We start from the raw sequence: 21,932 nt of genomic DNA, 5'->3' as shown, positions 1-21,932 counted from the left end.
AGACCCCCTCCCTGATAACAGTGATGCCCACAGCGAGTATCTCCCCTTTTTCTTGCGTCCTTCCTCTCTCCCCTGCACTCTCCTCTCGACTACACGCTCAGACCTGGGTCAGGCAGGAACTCCAAACTGCTCCCCACCCACTCTGCTTGTGGCCTTGATCTTGTGTTGCAGGTGTGCAATGTTTGTCCAGGCACCGCCAAGCTCTGTCATAAGGACCAGAGACAGCAGAGACTGCCCCCGAAACTTGGATGGGTCCTGCCTGAGTACCAGCACAGTGCCTATCCCCAACCTCAATGGCAGCAGTGTTGCCATGAGCGCCTGCAGCAGTGGTGGCAGCACCCAGGTGAGGTGGGCATGGCAATGAGGGCAGGAGCACCTGTATTCACAACAGGACTAGATGCTGCAGAGAGATGGGGCTCCACACACACTTGTGGGCTGGGAGCAGTGAGCATGAGTGAGGGGCTGTGGGGCATAGGAGAGCTCCTGAGAAGGGTCCCTGGGATGCTGGCCAAGTAGTCAGGGTTTCTCTCTGCCCTCAGACAGCTCTTGTGGCCTTGATGCCTGGGACTTTGTGATTTATCATCAAACAACGTAATGAAGTTGTTGACATTGTGCAGTTCTTCCAGTTCTCTCCCTGGTGGTGTGTGGGGGTGATGTGGCATAGGATGCAGAGTGAGTCTGTGTCACAGTGTGTGTCTCCTCAGTTGTGACGACGGTGGCCTGTGCCTCTTTGTGCACAGGGGGACTGTATCTGGGGAGGCATGCAACCCCTCCCTCAGTGCTGCCCAGGCTGGTTGGCCTTTGGATTCACTCACTGCCCTTCCCTTGCTGCTCCGTGGTGATAGAAGATTGGCGGGTGGTGGAAGGGAGAAACAGGAAACTTTTTCTTCCTCTCTCTGCTCTGAAAGCATCTCCATCAGCCCCTCTCCCTTAGCTCTGCATTCTGTCTGACAGATCTAAGGGCGCCAGCCACCCCTTCATCAAGGCGTTCAGTCACATCTTGGTGCCGCTAACTCAGTTATTGTATTACCCTCTTGGTCATGCATGAGAATTCTTTGCCTTAAAACACAGAGTGACTTCTGTTCTCTTGGTTGGACCTTAACTAATGCATCAAGTGATATCACAATAAATCCCCTTCCCACATCCCTGTCACCTTCCCTCCATGTGTGAATTGGAAAAGACATGCTCCTGTTGCCCATCCCATACTGTTTAGATGACCCAAAATCCAAGTGCCCTAAGTGGGAGGATTGGCTGTTTTGCTCACCATTGTGGTTCCAGCATCTAGTACTGTATCTGGTGCTTGACAGGTTGCCAGTTGATATTTGTTGAATAGATGGCCACACCTTTGCATTATATAACAATGCAAAAGCAACACTTAGTCAAATGGAAAGCAAGAAAGCAATGCATTAAGCCATGATAGTGGTGATGGTGGAAGGAAAAGGCATCCTCTGCCTTCCTGTGCTTGTGTGGGTTTCCATTCCTCTCCAAAGTTCCCTCCTGGGAAAGAGATGGCCACGGATCTGCCTCTGGAAACACTTTGCACTGGACACAGGAAGCATTGGCATACTGCCCCCTGGCATTGCCAGGAGCGTCTTGGAGTGGCTCCAGATGTCAGGACATGTGGGGGAGGTGGATTGCAGGCAAATTAGCTCCTTCTGCTCTGCCAGCCAAGTACAGGGTGCAGAGGGGACAGTGAAGCGAACCTGTGGTCTGGAAAAGAACCAGGGATGGACCAGTTCCACTAGGAGAGGATTCAGGAGAGAGAAAGTGAAGAAGAGGAGGAATAGGCACCTGTGGGAGAAGTGGCTAGGGATGCTCTGAGGCTCTGCACAGGCCAACCAAGGCTGCATTCGGGTGCCAGATGTGATGACCCAGTGTGGTGGTCTGAGGAAGGCTTTGGGGTAGCAGGAACTATAGCTGGCAAATAGTTCCAATGATCTTAGAAGAAATAATGCCCATCAAGTGCTTTGCTTTCTCTCTCCAGACCACACCCCACCCCAGGGGTGGATCTCTGGCCATCCTGCAAGCATCTGCATCCTAACCTTCAGCATCTCCTTTCTTCTCCCCTTCTCTTCACCACCTTAACAGCCTGTCAACTGCACGAACACTCAGGTGTGCGTCTTGAGGAAACAGAATAGAGTGAGGAAGAGGATCATCTGGGGCATCGAGGTGGCCGAGGAGCTGCAATGGAAGGACTGGGAACTGGGCAAGGAGATCACCCGGAACCTGGTTCTGAAAAACCTCTCCTTGAAAATCCAGAAGATGAAATACAGGTAGCAGGGGCCTGGCCCCTCAAGCTCCCTAAAACAGGCTCTGCTTCAAAGCACTTTTAACATTCTGGGGGGAAATCAGGGGACTCTTAAGTGCATGTGGCCAGAGGAAGTCATGAATAATGAGAGAGTTTGGAGCTCGCCTTTCTCTTCTGGCCCATCCCTCCTGCGTGGAAACCTCCCCACCCCAGAGACCCAGTGTCCTGGCATTTCTACGCATGGTTTGCTTGCTTTTCTCACCACCAATGTTTGCACCCTTAGATGATACAGTTTAGTTCTGTCTCCTGTGCCCAACACCCGCCCCAGTGATTCTGTTCCTTTGATCAATTCCGTTGGTTAAGCAGAATCATCTGAATGCAGCATGGTTCACTATGGTCTCGTGTTCCACCACGTGCCTGGGCTGCACCGGATCTATCTAGTCAGTTGTCAAAAGGCCTGTGCATTTGCTCCCAGTTTGGGATTACAGCAACCTTCGTGGGCACAGGTACAGGAGTTTCTCTGAGGCTGACACGTAGGAATCCGGTCACTAAGGCTTGGGTGACCGAGCTGTTTGCCTGCATCCCTGAGTCTGTGTTCCCACCCACGGTAGAGGAGAGTGCTCGTCTCTCACTATTCTTGCCAATGGTAGCTGGTGTTAGCATTCACAGTTTCTGCCAAGAGCGAGAACTTGTGTTCCCACGATTACTGATTCTCCTGATCGTATTAATGAGGTTGGGTGCTTCTTCATAGGTCAATGGCTATTGAGAAATTCGTGTTCAAATCTAGGCCTGTTTGTTCTTCTGTATGTGTGATGTGAAATTGGCTTTCCTTCCTTCCTTCCTTTTAAAGTAAAAACTCTCCTCCTGGATTCTAATGCTCCACTCACCTGTGACTTAGTTTTCCTCTTTTTATTGTGTCTTTTGAAGAATAGAAGTTCTTAATTTCAAAGGAATCAAATTTATCCATATTTTCCTTTTATGGTTGGTGCCTTTTTGTGTCTTGTTTAAAGAACTCCTTTTTTACTCCTAGATCATGAAGGTATTTTTCTATGGCATCTTATAGAGACTTTAAAAAATTAATTGTGCCTTTCATATTTGTCTTTTATCTGTATGGAATTGATCTGGGGGAATGGTTTAAAGTAGAGATCTGAGGATGTATTTTTCCTCAGTCGAATGTCCAGTGGTCTCTACATCGTTATTGAAAAGTTCGTATTCTCTGATGATCTCCCACACCACAGACATGTATCAAGGGCCCAGACAGAGGCAGGTCCATTTCTGGACTCTGTTTTGATCTACTTAAATGAACCAATAACAGTCTTAGTTCATTATTAGAGCTTATGGGCCCTCTTATTATATGGCAGTGTAAGTTCTCCAAACTCATGCTTCTTCAAGATGGCCTTGGTTATTTGTGGACCTTTGAATTTACAAATCAATTAGCAAATCAGTTCCTTTAAAAAATGAAATCTGTGCATATGAGGAATTTTTAAGAATTTATTAAAAATGTGTCTTATGGAAAAACAATGCTTAGATTTAAATTTTGTTTTGCACCAAAATAAACTTACCTTTCTTTTAAAAAAAAGTAATCTGTTGGGGTCAGTGCCATGGCACAGCAGACTAAAGCCTCTGCTGTCAGCACCAGCATCCCATATGGGCCCCTGTTCACGTCTTAGCTACTCCATTTCCTATCCAGCAGCCTGGGAAAACAGCAGAGCATGGTACAAGTCCTTGGGCCCTGCTCCCACATGGGAGACCCCTGTGGGCCCCAGCTTCGGACCAGCCCAGCTCCAGCTGTGTGGTCATTTGGGGAGTGAATCAGCAAATGGACAATCTCTCTTTCCCTCTCCATCTTTCCTCTGTCTGTAATTCTGCTTTTCAAATAAAAACAAATGAATAATTTTGAAAATCTGTTATGCAGCAAGAGAAGAACACAGATCAGCTGATTCATTCCGTAAATGCCCACAACGACCAGGAGCCCAGAACACAACCCAAGTCTCCCACCTGTGTAGGAGGACTCACCTCGTGAGCCATCACCATTGCCTCCAAGGAATCAGGAACCAGGGCGAGGGATTAAACGCCAGAGCTCCACTGCGGGGGACAGGCAAACCACCTGGCATCTTAACCGCTAGTCCAAACAATCATCCCTACATTTATCTTTTATCTCTATTTTTCCACGAGCCTTTATAAAATATGTTTATTTTTATTTGAAAGATAGAGTTGCAGAGAGAGAGAGAAGGAGAGACAGACAGAAAGAGAGGGAAAGAGATCGTCTATCCACTGGTTTATTCTCCAGTCAGCTGCAATGGCAGGAGCTGGTCTGGTCTGAAGCCAGGAGCCTGGGGTTTCTTGTGGTTTCCCACTTGGCTGTCAGGACCCAAGGACTTGGACCGTCCTCTGGTGCTTTCCTAGGCCATTAGCAAGAATTTGAATTAGAAGTGGAGCAACCGGAACCAGTGCTGCAGGCAGAGGCTTAACATACTATACCACAGCAGGGGTCCTTCCATGAGCCTTTTTAAGTACCTTCATACACATACATAAAATACTTTTTGACATTTTTATTCTGGTTTAATTGAGCCTAAAGATCAATTTAGGAAGAACTGGCCTCATTACAATGTTGAGTCTTTCCTATTTGGTCATGATGTATCTCTACACATACCTAATAGTGTTTCTTTTCTGTCAGTGAAGTGTATATCTTTAATTAGATTTATTCCTGCATTTTTTAATGTTTTTGATGATGTTATAGGATAGATTTAATGAGGTCAGATGAGATCAGGCTTGTTTACTGCAATATGGCCATGGATAATATAGAATTTTTTTTTAAGATTTATTCATTTTATTACAAAATCAGATATACAGAGAGGAGGAGAGACAGAGAGGAAGATTTTCCATCCGATGTTTCACTCCCCAAGTGAGCCGCAACGGGCCGGTGCGCGCCGATCCGAAGCCAGGAACCTGGAACCTCTTCCGGGTCTCCCACGCAGGTGCAGGGTCCCAATGCATTGGGCCATCCTCTACTGCTTTCCCAGGCCACAAGCAGGGAGCTGGATGGGAAGTGGAGCTGCTGGGATTAGAACCGGCGCCCCCTATGGGATCCCGGGGCTTTCAAGGCGAGGACTTTTAGCCGCTAGGCCACACTGCCGGGCCCATATATTTTAAAGTTGCTTTCACTCTGTGTCTGTTAATATTTTTTAATGTCATTTATTTTTATATGACTATCAATATCCAGTGACCTTGGTAAGTCCCCGTATTAATGATACTAACTTGTTTGGATTGCTCCGTGTTAGACCTTCCTCTTTTACGGAGACAATGGCCCTTTCTTCCTTTCCAACTCGTAGGCCTCTTCTTCCTCTGACTTTCCTTTCTAAAAGTGTTGAGCAGAAGTGGCTACAAAGGGTGTCCTGGTTTTGCTTACAGTCTTAGAGTAACAAACAGCAACAACAGACTTGGCTGGGCTTTACTGTTTTGCTAGGTGTTTCCTGTCAGGTTCTCTTGGTTTTGTGAAAACTTTCTGAACCTGCAAAGTCATTTTCCACTCCTACTGTGCTGAGAAATTTTTCTCCTAAACAGCCACTGAAGTTTATCTAATATTCTTCCCTTCGACCTGATCATTTGGCTTTTCCTCCTTGATTTGTTACAACGGGCAACTGCGATATTGATTTTTATATGTTAAATTACCCGCATTTTTCTGGCCATTATTGAGTGTTCTTTCCATGCATTGCCAAGTTCATTTGCTAATGTATTGTTTATGAGGGAGATGGGCTTGTCCATTTTCCTTTCTCCTCCTGCGCCTGCCAGGTTTTGGAAATGACATGATGATGATGATGATGATGGTGTCAGAGAGTATGGGAAGGGCTGTTTTCTCACCTCACATTGGAAGAGTTTTCAACACAAAAATTAATTTTCCTCAATCGCTTGCTAGGACTTGTTCCGAAGCCTTCAGTCTTCATTTTGGAGAGAAGACTACACACCACATATTCTGTTTCTAATGCTTATAACTACAGCGGCCATCACATTCGTTGTATAATTTTTTTTTTGAAAGCATAATCTTATTTATTGGAGAGGCAGAGTTAAATAGAACAAGAGTATCCACCTGCTTATTCACTCCTCAGACACCTGCAGTGGCCAGGGCTGGGTCAGGACTGGAGGCAGGAGTTGGGAATGCAACACAGGTCTCCCATGGGGGTAGCCATCATTTGAGCTACCTCACGGGTAGGGTGTGCATTGACGGCAGTCAGAGCCAGGCGCTGGAGGTGGACATATCACGCCCTCTGCTGCAGAGAGTAGATGTCTTACAGCCATGCTAAATGCTTGCGTCTAGTACAGTGGTTTTGGGTCAGTTTGGGTAAGTTACAGTGTTCTAGGAGTATGTTCTCAGCTCACAGCGAGCATGAGCACAGAATTGGCATGATCTTCTTGCTCTTTGAAGAGTCTGCTGCTTGTGTGGTTCTGACCTCCCTGGTCTCCACATCCCTGGTCCCACCCTTCTCAGCGGCTTCCTAGTGACTTCCCCTGGCTCAGTGCCCAAGGATTCTGTCATCTCACGGCAGCCCTTCCCCATCCCTGTCTCCTCTGACCGCACCTTCCACAGAGGCACAAACGCTTCCAGGAACAGGAGAAGCAAGGACACACGCCCCCTCTCACGTTTCCCTCTCCGTGGACACTCCCCAGATCTCTCTCGGGGGACCGTCTCTGCTCTTCTCACCTCTTCCAGTAGCTCTAAGCCCTGATCCGAGGTGCTCATCACCCCCCACCCCTGGGCTGTCTCCCGCAGACCTCCCAAGAGCAAGTTCTTCTTCACCGTCATCCCCCAGCCCATCTTGCTGAGCCCAGGCATCAGCTTCACGCTCCCCATCGTCTTCCGGCCCCTGGAGGAGGTGAGGTCCCGGGACCAGCGAGGAGCAAGGGTTACTCCAACAGGGACCTCAGCTCAGGGAACAGAAGAGAGAGAGAGAGAGAGAGAGAGAGAGAGAGAGAGAGAGAGAGAGAGAGAGAGAGAAAGAGAGAGAGAGAAAGAGAGAGAGAGTAGCAGGTGGCTCCCCCAGCATCTGCCCTCCTGCTGGCCAGCTCGGGAAGGGAATCCCCCTTGGAAAGTGGAAGGCCAAGGCTGTGAGGCCACTTCAACAAGTGCAGGATCAATAAAACTAGAAGTGAAGTGTATTTTGGCCCCCAGACACTTCAAAATCCATGCTGCACAAGGAATCTTCCAGAAGCTTGTGGGAAGTATATAGATAGAAAAAAATGATCTGTGGACTTGAAAGTTTATACCAAAATAAATTTAACTATTTTTAATTCCATTTTTTTCATAAACTTTTGGAAGACTCTTCAATTTGTCACTGGATTCCTTGGTTTCTTCTTGCTTCTCCAAATCCCCTTCAAGAAACTTAAAAAAAAAATTGGGTGGCTTGACAGGCTAATTCTCTCCCTTGCATTGCCAGCAATCCCAGACGGGCACTGGTTCGCGTCCCACTACTCCACTTCTAATCCCATCTAGCTCCCTATTTATCACCTGGGAAAGCAGCAGAGAATGACTGAAGTGCCCATGTAGGATGCCAGCATCACAACTAGCAGCTTAACCTGCTCTGCCATCACACCAGCCCCCCCATCCCTGAAGATACTTTTATTATTTCCAAAAGAGTGCCTGTTATTTCTAAGACCAAAAACCATGTGGGTGTACAGGTGGCTGACTCCCTCCTAGGAGGCTGGGAAGGGATTGTATCAGAGGTGCAGCTAAGGGTGGGAGGGGTAGGTGTTCCTTGGGGCAGAGGTATCCTTCCCTGACCCACTGACCTGTGGCTGCCTCCACTCACTACCTCCCACCCCCTGTCCCACTATGCTGCAGAAGGAGTACTTGGACAGGCTGTGGTTTGAGAAAGCCGAGGGCACATTCTGTGTGGACCTGCGGGCCATCCTGCCTCGCCACAGACTGGCCTGCCCGGCAGCCCTGCAGCTGCCCTTGTGCGCGGTGGGGGACACGGTGGAGGCCGGGTTCTCCCTGGACAATGTGGGGTGAGACTGAGAACTGGGGAAAAAGTGGCCCCAGGAGGGAAGGTGGGCTGGGAAGGGAGTGGAAGAGGCCAGAGGCAGGGGGACAGGGAGGCAGGCTGGGGTCTCCTCTATCTGTGGCAGGAGCCCAGAATCCTGAGACATCCCCTATCCCCACCCCTCTCCCTCTGCCCCTGCCAGGGACCTGCCCACCTTCTTCACCTGGGAGTTCCCCAGCCCTTTCCAGATGTTTCCCACCACGGGGTTCTTGGAGCCAGGCCAGACCTTCCAGATCAAAGTGACTTTCCAGCCCCTTGGGGCTGTCATCTACAATGCTGAGGCCACGTGCTGGTACGGCGAGGGGAGCCAGCACAAGTGCAACACCAGGCTGCAGGCTGTGGGTGAGGCCCGCCCTTCTATCTGTCCCCCAAGGGCTGCCACCCTCCTCACCTTAGCCTGGCCCCTGAGGGCCTCTAGCACCCTCCCACCTTCCCCACCTGTCCCCAAGCTTTGCCCCTTCTCTGCCCCCACCCCTCCCCACCCCATGACAGCACAGGCTCCTCTCCCTGGGGACTTCTCAGCTGGGCCACAGCCCCTCCCATCTCTGCCCCAGCCAAATGCCCCCAGCTGCTGGTGAGTATCAGGCACAAGCAGCCAGAGGACCAGGATGCTCCAGGCTTCCAGAAAGTTCTGCACTTTGGCTGCGTTGCTGTGGGCTGCATCAGTGAGAGGCAAATCAAGCTGCACAATCCATCTGTGGTGCGTGCGGGTGTGTGTGTGGCGTGGGAAGGGTGCAGACAGATGGCAAGGACAGAGCATGGGCTCTGGGACCCCAGCACCCTGTGCTGCTATAATCCATACCCATTTCAGAACACCCCCTCTCCACGCCTTTGGCCCAAAGCCTCCTAGGAACCACTTGGCCCCGACAGTCGTCAATGGGTATCCTGGCTCTCCCAAAACAGCCCCTACAGTAGGCCTTAACTGTTCTGACCCCAGAACACAACTAGTGCCAGTGGGCACCTCTGACCTACCCCACTAGGCAGTCCAGCGCAGGGCTTGCCCGCCCCCTGGTGGCAGTAGGCTTACCAACACCCACAGCTGGATTTAGCCAGCTGCCTCCACTGTGGAGTCCCCTTCACTGGGCACCTCAGTGCCAGGCACAGGCTTGCCAGCCTTGTCACCTGACCCGCTCCTCGACAGGTGAACGCCCCTTTCAGGATTGAAATCGCCCCGGACCTGCAGTCCAAAGAGCAGGCCTTCTCGTGCCCCACAACCGAGGGCGTGGTGCGCCCGGGAGAGATGACATACGTGTCAGTGTTCTTCCACCCCGAGGCCCTGGACAGCAGGACCGTGGACTATTTCTCCATCACGCCTGCCGGCTCTGCCTCCCAAACCCTGCTCAAAGTTGTGGGTTTCTGCCGAGGTACTGTCCACCCCAGGATCCCAACACTATTTCCATCTCGGTGCCCAAGTGCGTGCACCGTCTGTTCCTTACCTGGGTGTCTGCTGCCCCCTGGCGGTCCAGTGCGGAATCGTTTGCAGCCCCCGGAGCGCTTGTCCTGTCCGGTTATCCTGGACTTGATCACAGCCCAGAATGCAGGCCTATGGGCCTCCCATTAATGGGAATCCGCTGGGGAAGGCTGCTGCTCCAGCCCGTTCACAGGGAACCCGTCTCCCGTGTCCAGGTCCCGCTGTGTCCCTCCAGCAGTACTGTGTCAACTTCAGCTGGGTCAACCTCGGGGAGCGTTCTGAACAGTCTCTGTGGATTGAGAACCAGGAAGACTGCACCGCCTTCTTCCAGTTCAACATCGACTGCCAGGAGAGTGTTTTCAGCATCAGGCCTGCCTTCGGGACCCTGCATGGCAAGGCCCGTGTGACGCTGCACTGCACCTTCCAACCCACTCACCCCATCGTCTACTTCCGGCGGGTGGCCTGTCTCATCCACCACCAGGTAGTGCGGGGGGGCAGGGCTAAAGGAGAAGAGTGGCTCTCCCTGATGCTAACCCAGGGACTTTGCTGCTGCTGTGGCTAGCAGATATGGCTCCACGTGCCAGGTGAAAGGCCAAGAGCTTTGGAGGTGCCCCTCCAAAGGTCATATACATTGTGCCCAGGCCAGTGGGTGCCTGGTGGTGATGTCACTTGGGGGGCAGGGCTGACATGCAGGCAAGAGTGTAGGCTGTAGGCTCAGTCTACCTGAAGAAATGTACCTGCTAATTCTTGTACAGGTGCAGGATGTGCTGGGGAGGCCTTGTGTGCATGTGTGTGTGGCAGGGTGAAGGCAGAGGGGAAAACAAGAAAGAACGGAAGGATGGGGGCTGGGCTTGAGGGGTCGCCCTTTGTTCTGCTGAGGTTCTGAGGGTTGCTGCTGCAAGTCACCTTACCCGGCACACCACCTGCCAGGGTGGCCCGCATGGCTGAGCATCCTAATCCTTCAGCACTCCAGCTGGCCCTGCAGCTTCAGCTCCTCTCTCTTTGCTGCCCTCTCTGCCCAGCTGCTGCCCACCCCCCAGCGGATCCCATCCACCCCACCCCATGCACTGACCTCACAGGACCCATTGTTCTTGGACCTGATTGGGACCTGCCACTCAGACAGCATCAAACCGCCCATCCTGAAACCTCGGCACCTCGCCTGGTACCGCACGCACTTGGCACGGGGCCTGACACTCTACCCTCCTCACATCCTGAGCACCATGCTCAAGGAGAAGAAGCTGCAGCAAGACCAGAATGGGGCCCTCATGCTTCCCATGGAGGTACCACAGCTATGAGCCTCAGACACTCCATCCCCCTGCCCAGCTGCCTTCCCGGGTTCCTGCCTGCTCCCCTGGGTGAGGCAGAGGGACAGTGGCAGACACAACATCAGTTTCCCCCGCCCCTCTGTGCACCTGTCTCTTCCCCCTGGACAGGACCTGGAGGATATGCCAGCGCCTCAGTATCCCAGCATCCCCCCCATGACTGAGTACTTCCTCGATGGCACAGGCAATGTGGCCATCTTCCCCCCACCCGTCACCATCGAGCCAGCTGAAGTGGATTTTGGTGCCTGTTCTGGAGCTGAGGCCCCCAACCCTGTTCCCCTGTATCTGATGAACCACACCAAGGGCAAGATCACTGTGGTCTGGACGCACAGGCCTGACTGTCCCTTCTGGGTGACTCCGGACACCTGTGATGTGCCCCCACTCAAGTCCATGGCCATGCGTCTACACTTCCAGCCACTGCATTCCAACTGCCTCTACTCTGTGGAGCTTGAAGCCTTTGCTGTCTATAAGGTGTGTGTGTGTGTGTGTGTGTGTGTGTGTGTGTGTGTGTGTGTATACATGCACTCAAGGTGGGAGGTGGCTTCTGTGTGTCTGGATGCTGGGAAGGGTGACTGGAGGGTGACCCAGGGCACTGAATTGCCCGACCTGTTTGTGCCAAACTTCTCCTACCTTCTCTGCCAGCTGGGATCAAGCCCTTTGGGAACATGGGCTACATCTCCTGGCTTATCTTCTAGCCCTTTTTGCTGGTTTTTTTTTATATTCATTTTTATTGGAAAGGCAGATTTACAGGCAGAAGGAGAGACAGAAAGATCATCCATCTATTGGTTCATTCCCCAAAACGCTGCGATGGCCAGAGCTGAGCTGATCTGAAGCCAGGGGCCAGGAGCTTTTTCCAGGTCTCCCACATGGGTGCAGGGTCCCAAGGATTTGGGCCATCCTGCACTGCTTTCCTAAGCACCTCGACCGAGCAGGAGCTGGATGGGAAGTGGAGCAGCTGGGGCACAAACCAGTGCCCATGTGGGATGCCAGTGCTTGGAGGTGGAGGATTAACCAGTTGAGCCCACACACAAGCCCCTATCTTCTAGTCCTTGAAGGAAGCAATGTCCCTTTTAAAGGAGCCATAGCCATTAGTGGTGCTGGATGACTGTGCCAGGACGCACCCTTTCCTTGTTTGGGGACCCCAGCACACAGCCATCCCAGCCCTGCAGCTCCATTCCAGGCTTCCTGGCCCCAGATGCATGCTGCTCCCTCCATGTCCCGGCTCAGCCCTACCCACCTCTCTCCTCTTTCTTGGCTCCTTCCATCTGCTGGAGTATAGGAGTCTGGGCAGGTGTGGAGTCCTGCAGTCAAGGTCAGAGTCACCTGCTGGCTGTGTGACCCTAGGCAGGCACCTGCATGTCTCTGAGCCCTGGTCATCCATGAACTTGGGGGCCATGTCTGGACTTTCCAGGAGGCTTTGCCAAAGGGAGTTTTGAATCACCTCCAGGCCCATGTTTTGGTCTTGGAGGAAATTGTGAGTACTTTGCTGAGGTTGTACCTCTCATAAGCATAGGCTCCAGGTTCTAGACCTGCAGTGCCTGTAAGGCAGTCACCTACCACATGTGTTCCTATCACCTGAAATGGGACTGCAATGCTGGCATCCCATATTGGTCCCAGATTTGTCCCAGCTACCCCACTTCCAATCCAACTCCTTGCTAATGTCCCTGGGGAAAGCAGCAGAGGATGGCCCAAGTGCTTGGTCCCCTGCTACCCATGTGGGAGACCTGAAAGAAGCCCCTGGCTCCTGGCTTTAAACCTAGTTTAGACATCACTGTTGAGACCATTTGGGGTAGGTGCTGCGCAGCTACAACAACATCGAGGAGGACTGTACCGTGTGCCCATCCTGGTGCCTGACTGTGCATGCCCAGGGCCACACCTACCATGCTGCCTACGAGCACCACATCCCCCACTACTCCCTGGATGTCCCTAAGGTAAGTGTGATTCCACAGCATGGAGCAGGGTTCTAGGACAGCCTGTCTTCTTCTGCCTTGGGGTATAGGTCCCTCTGCCTCTCTGATGACCTCAGGAACACAGTGCATTGTCTCTCCCTACACACACACCCCCCCATGCACACTAGCTCCCCTGGCCCACAGCACAGAGACTGGGGACTGTGGGAGCTGGATGGCAGCCCCTCCTCGCTCCTTCATAAATACCCACCTGAGCCTAACCTGCAGGCTCTAAACTGCAGTACCTACAGCATTGTTGGGGGGTCCTGTTTACTGAGTGCCCGGCTGGGCCCCAAAGTCTTTGGAACGCCCCTCCCCACAGCTTGTCCTGACTTGCTGTGCTCCTGGTGTACTTCCTTGTCCCCTCTTCCCACCCAGCATCCCTCTTGCTATGGTCTGCTATGGGTCCTGGGTACTTGGACCCACACATACACCTGCTGCCCAACTGAATGGGGGTTTAGGTCCAGGACCCAGGAGTCTTGCATCTGGTAGGCTGCTCAGCATTCAAGCTCATACAGGCTATACTCTCTACACCCCCAGGATTAACCTGGTTGCTTTTCCCTCTACTGCTTGTGTGGGCAAGAGTCTGAAAGATCTACACCACGTGGGCTGGGATCTCTGAGAGTGAGCTGCCCATGATGCCCCAAGTCTCGCTCTCCCCTCCAGGAGAGGCCCTGGTGGCCATGGCCTGGGGTGGCCATCAGAGCCAGAGGCCTTCCCTCCTCTTGTCTCCCTCACCCTGCCTGCCCACAGCTCTTTCCTGCTGTGCCCTCTGGCGAGCCATCCTACCGCAGCCTGCTCCTGGTCAACAAGGGCCTCATGTTGCTGACCTTCAACTTAGCCCCCAGCAGCAGCTCCTCGGACATCGCCTTGCGGCCCACCTCAGGCCTTGTGGCGCCCGGGGCCCACCAAATATCCCTGATCTGTGCCTACCCCAAGGGCACTTCATGGAAACAGCACAACTTCTACCTGCAGCTCAACTCTTGCCTCCAGTATCTCAGGGTAGGTGGTGGAGGGGGGACACCGAGGCCTTGCCAGCAGCTGGCAACTCCTCCCCAAGAAGTCACCTTGCATGGAGAAGACTTCTTGTCTCTCCCACCTCATTGGGGACCAAGGAGAAGGGGTGCAGTGGTTCCTCGAAGAGGACTGAGTGGGGGCAAGAAAAAGCTCAGTCTGCAGGAGATAGTGAGTCCACCTGCAATGCTATGATAACATACTTGCGATTGGGCGCTTCATTAGGGTTCATGGTGTGAAGTCAGGCTCCGCCCTCTTTCCCCTGGATGCAGGAGGTGACCTTGGAGAGCCGGGAGGAACCTGTGCACCTACAGCTGGACACCTCTCAAAGTGTATTCTTCACGCCCACCTGGGTGGGCTGCACCTCCACCAGCACCTTCACCTTCCACAACCCCACACGCCTACCCCTGGAGTTTGAATGGAGGGTCTCCCAGCAGCACCGAAAGATGCTGGCAGTCCAGCCCAGCAAAGGGCTCATCCAGCCCAACGAGAGCATTGTGAGTGCCCCCCTCAACCTGCAAAGGGTGAGGCTTACCCCCTTCTCACCTGCATCTTTTTCTGGAGTGCCTACCCATTCGGCCCTCATCACTCTCCTCACCCCCACCAGAGCACGCATCATTATGACCACCTTCACCACCCCCTTTTTACAAAAAGAAGAAGCTTGCGGGGATGGGAGGCACATTTACTGAGATCTCAAGGCAGCAGAATTGTGCTAGCATACCTGGTGTTGCCAAAACATGTGGTGGGGCCCTGCTATGTCGTGTATGGTCCCCAAAGTTGTGGGGCTATTGGCAACATCTGGAGTTGGAGCTGAGTGGGTGACTTGGAGAAGGAAGAGGACACCAGAGGTCCCAGCTGTAGTGTGCAAGGGAGTGGGGTATGGGCTGGGACCCAAAACAGCAGATCCTATACCCAGTCACCCAGCCTTGAGCCTCTCAGACTAAACTGAGGAGGTCAGACTCAGGACAGGAGCACAGGGGACATTAAGGGGGAGGTGGGAGATGGCACGCACTGGTGTCCCAGGTCTCTTGTGCGCCTTAGGTAATGTTACCCAAACTTCTCTGAAGTTCCACTTTCTTATCAGAAAGCAAGCCCGAACCCAAAACTGCTGGTCACTCCTGGGGCTGCGAGGCCTCAGGGCAGTGAACACAGGCTGTGAACTTCAGACAGTGCTCCTGGAGCAAAATGGATGGGGGAGAAGGACACCTCTAGCGGCCAGGTCCTCCAGAGAAGGGGGCTTCTGGAAGTCTCACATGGGTGTCGTTTCTGGAACTCCAGACGCTAACGTGGGTCTTCAGTCCTTTGGAGGAGACCAAGTACTTGTTCCAAGTAGGAATGTGGGCTTGGGAAGCCGGCCTGCCCCTCAGTGCCAAGCCCCCCAGCACTCACTACCTGCTGCGACTGGTGGGCATGGGCATCTCCAGCAGCATCTCTGTGAGTAACAGGACTCTGGGAGAGGAGGGCGGGGCCTAGTGGGCAGGGATCCAGGGACCCAGGGCTCAGGTGGGAGGGGAAGGTAGGGTCCAGGGGACAGGGGTCCAGGACACAGGTGAGAGGGGAGGGTGGGGCCCAGGGGTCAGGGATCCAGGGCTCAGGTGGGAGCGGAGGGCCCAGGTTGGGCAACTCCAAGAGGGCACAAGTCAGGCATCCTCTGGCTTCCCCTGGACCCAGGCCTCCTTGGCGGGGGGTGGCAGCGGGAAGACTGGGCTGTGACCTCTGGGGGGAATCCCCTCCTGCAATTGGGTGACTGGTCTCAGGCCAAGGAGAAGGAGCTAGACTTTGGGAATCTTCTGGTGGACAGCAAGGAGAGCAGGTTCCTGACACTGCACAATGAGGGCGACTGTACCCTCTACTACCGCCTGCACCTGGAGCAGCACAGCCCTGAGGCCGACGACCAAAGTCTTCCTGGTATGCGGAGCTGGAGCCTAGGAAAGAGAGGGCCCCAGGGTTAAGATTGGGGTGACCACACTGTGGCTTGTGTCCAGCCAAGACAGCAGGAACCCTGGTGCTTCCACCCATATGCTGTGTGGCATCAGATAGATGAATGTTGTCTCTGAACTCCTGCCTCCTCCCCTGGCAAGTGGCTACCCCCTGCCAGGGATCCAGGGCTCCAGGGCAGAGAGAAGGACTTCAGAGGTGCCAGTGACTCAAAGAAACATGGGAAGAATGGCTGTGCCCACATGGGCCACCCCTGCTTTGTGAGGTAGCATCCGGGGAAGGTATCTGCTCGGGCCTCTTCTGCCCGCTGACCTCACTCATGCCATCCCTGAGCAGCTCTGCAGTTGGACCGGACAGATGGCAGCCTGCCACCCCACTCTCAGGACACCATCTGCCTGACCGCCTGCCCCAAGCGCCGATCCTCATACTCCTGGACTCTCAGCTACTCTCTGCTCTCACACAGAGGTGCCGGGCCACCTGGCAGGGAGGGCTGTGGCTGGGGAGGAGCTGCGCCAGCAGGGCTGAGTAGGGCAAAGGCACACTGGCTGTTGAGGGCATTTGGCAGTGAACTAAGTAAATACTCTGTGTCTCTCAAATTTTTTAAAGATTTATTTGTTTGAAGAGTTATAGAGAGAAAGAAGACAGGGAGGTCTTCCATCAACTGGTTCACTCCCCAAATGACTACAGTGACCAGGGCTGGGCCGAACTGGAACTAGAAGCTTCACCAGGGTCTCCCATATGAGTTCAAAGACTCAAACACTGGAGCCTTCCTCTTAGGCGCATCAGCAGGGAACTGAGTTAGAAGTGGAGCATCCAGGGTTTCAACTGACACCCATGTAGGATTCCCAGTTATAGGTGGTGGCTTAAACTGCTGTGCCACAACACCTCTCTAATAAATATATTGTTAAAATCATTTTGGAACCAAATCCTGATGCACATGATGTATATAAAGCAGCCAGCAGTCAGTCAGCAGTGCTTGGGCAAGGGTTGGTGTGGTTGGATGTGGCTCAGAGTCAGGGCAGCCACTGCCACCGCCAGTGTCCTCCCCCCTCCGCCTGCACCCCGCTCTTCCTCTGTCCTCCAGACAACAAGGTAGGGGAGAAGCAGGAGCTGAGCCGGGTCACCCTGGAGGCTGTGTACCCCTTCCTCTCCATCCTGGATGCCTGCTCCATGGGCAGTGCTGAGGGCATCACCCGCAAGCACCTGTGGCGCCTCTTCTCCCTGGACATGCTCAATAGCTACTTGGAGCGTGACCCCACTCCCCAGGAACTCACCTACAAGGTGCCTACTCGGCACAGGTGAGCTGGGTGGCAGGTCTGTGTGTGTATGTGTGTGTGTGCACATAGGGCAGGATGTATGTGCATCAGGGTGGGTATGTGTGTGTAACAGGGCAGTGTATGGGTATGTATGTGCAGTTGGGGGGGAAATATGTGTGTGCAGTGAGGCAGTGTGTGTGTGCACAGTAGGATGGGGTGTATATGTGTGTGCATGGTCGTGTGTGTGTGTGTGTGTGTGTGCAGTGGAGTGGGGGGTGTGTGTGCAGCAGGGTGGGGGTATGTATGTGTGTGTGCAGCAGGGCGAGGAGCCAGGGCTAGCTGGGAGTCTATGGAACTTCTGCCCACAGCCCCAGTCCCATCTGCCAAGCTACTTCCCACCTGCCCCCAGTTGCTGTTCAGCCCTGAAGGAGCCTGGGGAAGGCAGGGATTGGCTTGAAGCCAGTGCAGCCAGCCTATCTCTACCCCTCTAGTATAGAGTGACCAAGCGAGAAGCTGTGGGAGGCAAGCCAGCTGCCGTGGGGGGACCCCTTGTGCTGTCCTCAGCTCTGAGTTCATTTCTCTGCTCTCTGACAGCACAAGCCAGACACCCCCAGTCCTCACCCCTTTGAAGCTTGACTTCAATTTTGGGGCTGCGCCCATCAATGCGCCCCCATCTGTGGTGCTTCTGACCATGAAGAACAGTGGCGTGGTACCTGTGGACTGGTATGGTGGACCCTGGGTGCTGCAAGGGTGTCGGGGTGGGTATCCTGGGTGACTGGTGTCTGGGAAGAGGAGTGGGCCCAGTATGAGGGGGTGCTCATCAGGACTCGGTGCTGGCTGGACTATGTGCTCAGGCTTAGCGATGGTGGAGCATCTGCAGGCTGGACACCAGCATCTCAATAGCTCAGTGCACAGGAGCATTTGCTGTGCACCTGCTACATGCCAGGCACCATGGTCTACAAGACTCAAGTGCTCCCAGAAACCCCAGGAAGACAGTGCTTCTGACACATAGATGGGAAAGCTGGGGTCAGTGCAGCCAAAGACCCAGCTAAGGCTACTCAGCTCTGAATGAGTGGAGCCAGGCTCAGCCAGACCTGAATCTGTCTCCAACCCCAGGGTCCACACCTCTTAGGTGGCAAGAAAGCTCCCAGCCAGTTGCTACTCACATCCCAGAACTGTGCAGGTACCAGGGCCTGCCCAGGAGATTCGCATGCAGCAGCCAAGCCATGGCAAGAAAGGACAGAGTGTGTTGGCAGGGGCATCTACTGCCAGGCAGCTGCCAGCTGAAGACATTCGGAATGTGTAGGATGAAGGCGGGGTGGGCAGTGCATCTTCAGGCACACCGTGGTCACCTCTTATCCTCTAATTGTTGCGCCATCTCCATGGGGGATAGGAATGTGAAGGTGGCTTGTTAGCTGGTCCCTGTCCAGGTAGGGCTGGACCCAAAGCCCGTGGAGGAGGCCCCAGAAGGTGGGAAGCCATCTAGTTGCCCCTGCCCCTGCTGCCCCACAAGCCTGCTCCTCTTAACACCTCTTCCCTGCTTGACCCTGGGTTGTTTATTTATTTATTTCCTTTTTCATTTTGTCAGAAAGGCAGAAACAAACAGATGGAGATCTGTGGTCTACCAGTTCACTCCCCAAATGCCTACAACACCCAAGGCTGGCCAGCTTGAAGCCAGGAGCCAGTAGCTCAGGCTACGTCTCCCATACAGACAACAGGGACCCAAGCAGTTACTTGGACCGTTATCTGCCACTCTGTACCCTGGAGTGCACATTGGCAAGAAGCTGGACTGGAAGTGATGTAGCCGCAACTCAAATTGGGCACTTGCTATGGGATACAGGAGTCCCAGCTGGCTACCTACCACCAATGCAAACTCCACCCTGGTCTCCCAGGCCTGGATACTTGCAAAGTCTTCCCTTTAAAGGGAGAACTCCCTCACAAGTGTCATAAGTTCTGGGTCATGTCATTGGTTCACTCAGGTGTTCTCTAAGCTGTTGGCTACACTTTATCCAGAAATAGGCTCTGGGCTGGTCTCAGAATAGAAACAGCTTTTGCACTGCAGGGGCAGAGACGTGTGGCTCCTGAGTCCCAGGGCAGTGAGGGACTGTGGAGGACAGCAACTTCCTGCAGCGGCTGCGGGTATGGCCTTCGTTTGGTGGGGTGGTTAGGGGGAGCATCAGAAAGACCTACCCCCCACCAGGGTAGGGGTTGGGTGTAGCTGTTGAGCCATCACTTAAAACAGCTGCATCCCTATTGGAGGACCTGGTTCAGCTTCCTGCTCATGTGTGCTTGAAGGCATCAGTGACAGCTCAAGTCCTTGGCTGCCTGCCTCCATGTTGGGTACCTGGATTAAAATGCTGGGACCAGTACAATGGTTCAGTGGCTAAATCCTTGCTTATCAAGTGCGAGGATCCCATATGGGTGCCGGTTCATGCCCCGGCTGCTCCACTTTCCATCCAGATCCCTGCTTGTGGCCTGGGAAAGCAATAGAGGATGGCTCAAAGCCTTGGGACCCTGTGCCTGTGTAGGAGACTAGGAAGAAACTCTTGGATCCTGACTTCAGATGGGCTCAGCTCCAGCCATTGTGGCTACTTGGGGAGTGAACCAGTGGATGGAAGATCTTTCTCTCTGTATCTCCTTCTCTCAGTATAATCTGCCTTTCCAATAAAAATAAATCTTAAAACAAAATCCTGGTTCCTGACTTCAGCCTGACTCTCAGCCCTGATCGATGAGTGGGCATTTGAAGAGTGAACCAGGTGGCTGTGGCTAGGGGAAAGTGAATGGTTTTACTCAGAGGGCTCTGTACCACCTTTCTCTGCTGGCACTGGTGCTGCTTCCTGCTCCTCTGGTCCAACCACGGCATCCATGTTCGTGGCCTTCTGCTACATGCTGGCGCTGCTGCTCACCGTCATGTTCATCTTCTTTGCCATCTCGCACATTGTAGCATTTGATAAGCTGAAGATCGATTACAAGAATCCTATAGACCAGTGCAATGCCCTGAATCCTCTTGTACTGCCCGAGTACCTCATCCATGCTTTCTTCTGTGTCATGCTTCTTGGTGCAGCAGAATGGCTTACGCTGGGTCTCAATATACCCCTGTTGGCATACCATATTTAGAGGTGTATGAATAGACCAGTGATGAGCAGACCAGGACTCTATAACTCCACAACCATCATGAATGCAGATATTCTAGCATATTGTCAGAAAGAAGAACGGTACAAGTTAGCTTTTTATCTTCTAGCAGGTTTTTTTTTTTACTACTTATGTGGCATGATCTATGTGTTGATGAGCTATTAGAACAACACATGGAAGAATTGGTCCAGTTAAGAGCATGCAAAAAGCCACCACATGAAGGGATTCGTTCCAGCAAGATCCTGTTTGCAAGAGTAGCCTATGGGAGCTGATAAGTTACTTTAAAAATGACTCCTTATTTTTAAAAATGTTTTCACATTTTTGGATTGTGGAAAGACTGTTTGCATACGTTACACTCGGATGCAAAATTAAATGGAATTAAGTGTAAATATAACATGATTACCTCTGGTGGCAACAGGTTGAACTTGCACTCTTTAAGGAACAGCTATAATCCTCTGATTGCGTCAGTTACTGACTGTCCTTGGTCCACTGAAACTTTTCTTTATTAGAAGAACTTTGTAGGGCTTATTTTGGTTTTATTGAAATGCCATCTGGTTATAAATTAGCTGTAGATATCAGGTGCTTCTGCTGAACTGAAAATGTATATTGGACTTGTGGGAAACTTCACAGGTTTCCTCATCATGTAGATTATTGTGGATACATTTACAAAAATAAGAGTGGGATAATTTCGCTGTCTATTGCATGAATGAGAGATTTTCCCATAGTTCCACCAGAGTAATATACTTGCTTTAATTCTTAAGCATAAGTGAACATGATATAAAAAATACATGCTGAATTATTTTTGAAGAATGTATTTAAAGCTATTTTAAATGTGCTTTTATTTGTAAAACATTAGTAAGAAATTGGTTATGCTTACTGTACTAATCCGTTGGTAAAGGTATTCTTAAGAATTTGCAAGTGTATTAGCTGTCCAAAATGGAGTGAAAGAGAAAGTTGTGTAACCATTTTGCTGTTTCTTTAGTGCAATACAATAAAACTCTGAAATTTAAAAAAACAAAAAAAAGAGTGAACCAGTCGCGGGAGATGGGTCTGTCTGTCTTTGCCTTACAAAAAAAAATGAAAGAAGTAATCATTTGGTTTTTTGTTGTTGTTGTTGTTTGTTTGTTTGTTTGTTTAAAAAAAAGGCTTCTTGGAAACAGCTGCAGCCTGGGCTAGGAGGTGGAAGAGATGCCCAGAGCTTCCACAGAAGGGCCTGGCCCAAGCAGACTGGGGGCATGGTGGTGGCCAGAGCACAGGGCACGCAGGGCCCTGGAGCACACCTTCAGGCAGTTTGGGGGATGTGGATGGGATGTGAGCTGGGGCTGGGGGCAAAAGCATAATCCCCTTCAAGACCCCCACTGTGGTCTCTGGGGGTCAACAAGAAGAGGAGGAGGCACCCTGGAGACCTGGTAGGGGAAAGGGGCTGCAGTGATACTGAGAGGCGGCTGGACAAGGCAGTGAGGGCAAAGGGCATGCCAGGCCCACGCGGAGGACCTACAGGCAGCAGCGTTGCCAACAATGGTCCTGCTCTACAGTGTCTCCCCAATACAATGACAAAAGATAATCACAGCGTTGCGGGAGGGTGGAGGACAGTAAGAAATGCCCTGGGTGGTGCTGGCCACAGTGT

General features: G+C 52.4%; 1 protein-coding gene and 1 pseudogene across 1 annotated transcript in view; both read left to right on the top strand.

The window, feature by feature from the left end:
- Nucleotides 1–310: 310 nt before the first annotated feature.
- CFAP65 (cilia and flagella associated protein 65) overlaps nt 311–21,932 on the top strand; it is a 34,028-nt gene continuing 12,406 nt past the window's right edge. Inside the window, exons 1-18 of the mRNA XM_058664293.1 lie at nt 311–343; nt 2,089–2,273; nt 7,017–7,119; nt 8,085–8,251; nt 8,429–8,628; nt 8,841–8,986; nt 9,428–9,650; nt 9,913–10,178; nt 10,777–10,977; nt 11,131–11,490; nt 12,813–12,950; nt 13,719–13,967; nt 14,252–14,476; nt 15,258–15,413; nt 15,737–15,887; nt 16,254–16,382; nt 17,002–17,215; nt 17,768–17,896. Of these exons, the coding sequence (XP_058520276.1) occupies nt 311–343; nt 2,089–2,273; nt 7,017–7,119; nt 8,085–8,251; nt 8,429–8,628; nt 8,841–8,986; nt 9,428–9,650; nt 9,913–10,178; nt 10,777–10,977; nt 11,131–11,490; nt 12,813–12,950; nt 13,719–13,967; nt 14,252–14,476; nt 15,258–15,413; nt 15,737–15,887; nt 16,254–16,382; nt 17,002–17,215; nt 17,768–17,896 (3,275 nt within the window). The remainder of the gene's footprint in view (nt 344–2,088; nt 2,274–7,016; nt 7,120–8,084; nt 8,252–8,428; nt 8,629–8,840; nt 8,987–9,427; nt 9,651–9,912; nt 10,179–10,776; nt 10,978–11,130; nt 11,491–12,812; nt 12,951–13,718; nt 13,968–14,251; nt 14,477–15,257; nt 15,414–15,736; nt 15,888–16,253; nt 16,383–17,001; nt 17,216–17,767; nt 17,897–21,932) is intronic.
- Nucleotides 20,039–20,495, top strand: LOC105942030 (protein cornichon homolog 1-like; annotated as a pseudogene).

The sequence above is a fragment of the Ochotona princeps genome, chromosome 5, assembly GCF_030435755.1.
Source record: "Ochotona princeps isolate mOchPri1 chromosome 5, mOchPri1.hap1, whole genome shotgun sequence".
Classification (NCBI taxonomy): domain Eukaryota; kingdom Metazoa; phylum Chordata; class Mammalia; order Lagomorpha; family Ochotonidae; genus Ochotona; species Ochotona princeps.
This window is presented reverse-complemented; position numbering and strand designations above follow the sequence as displayed.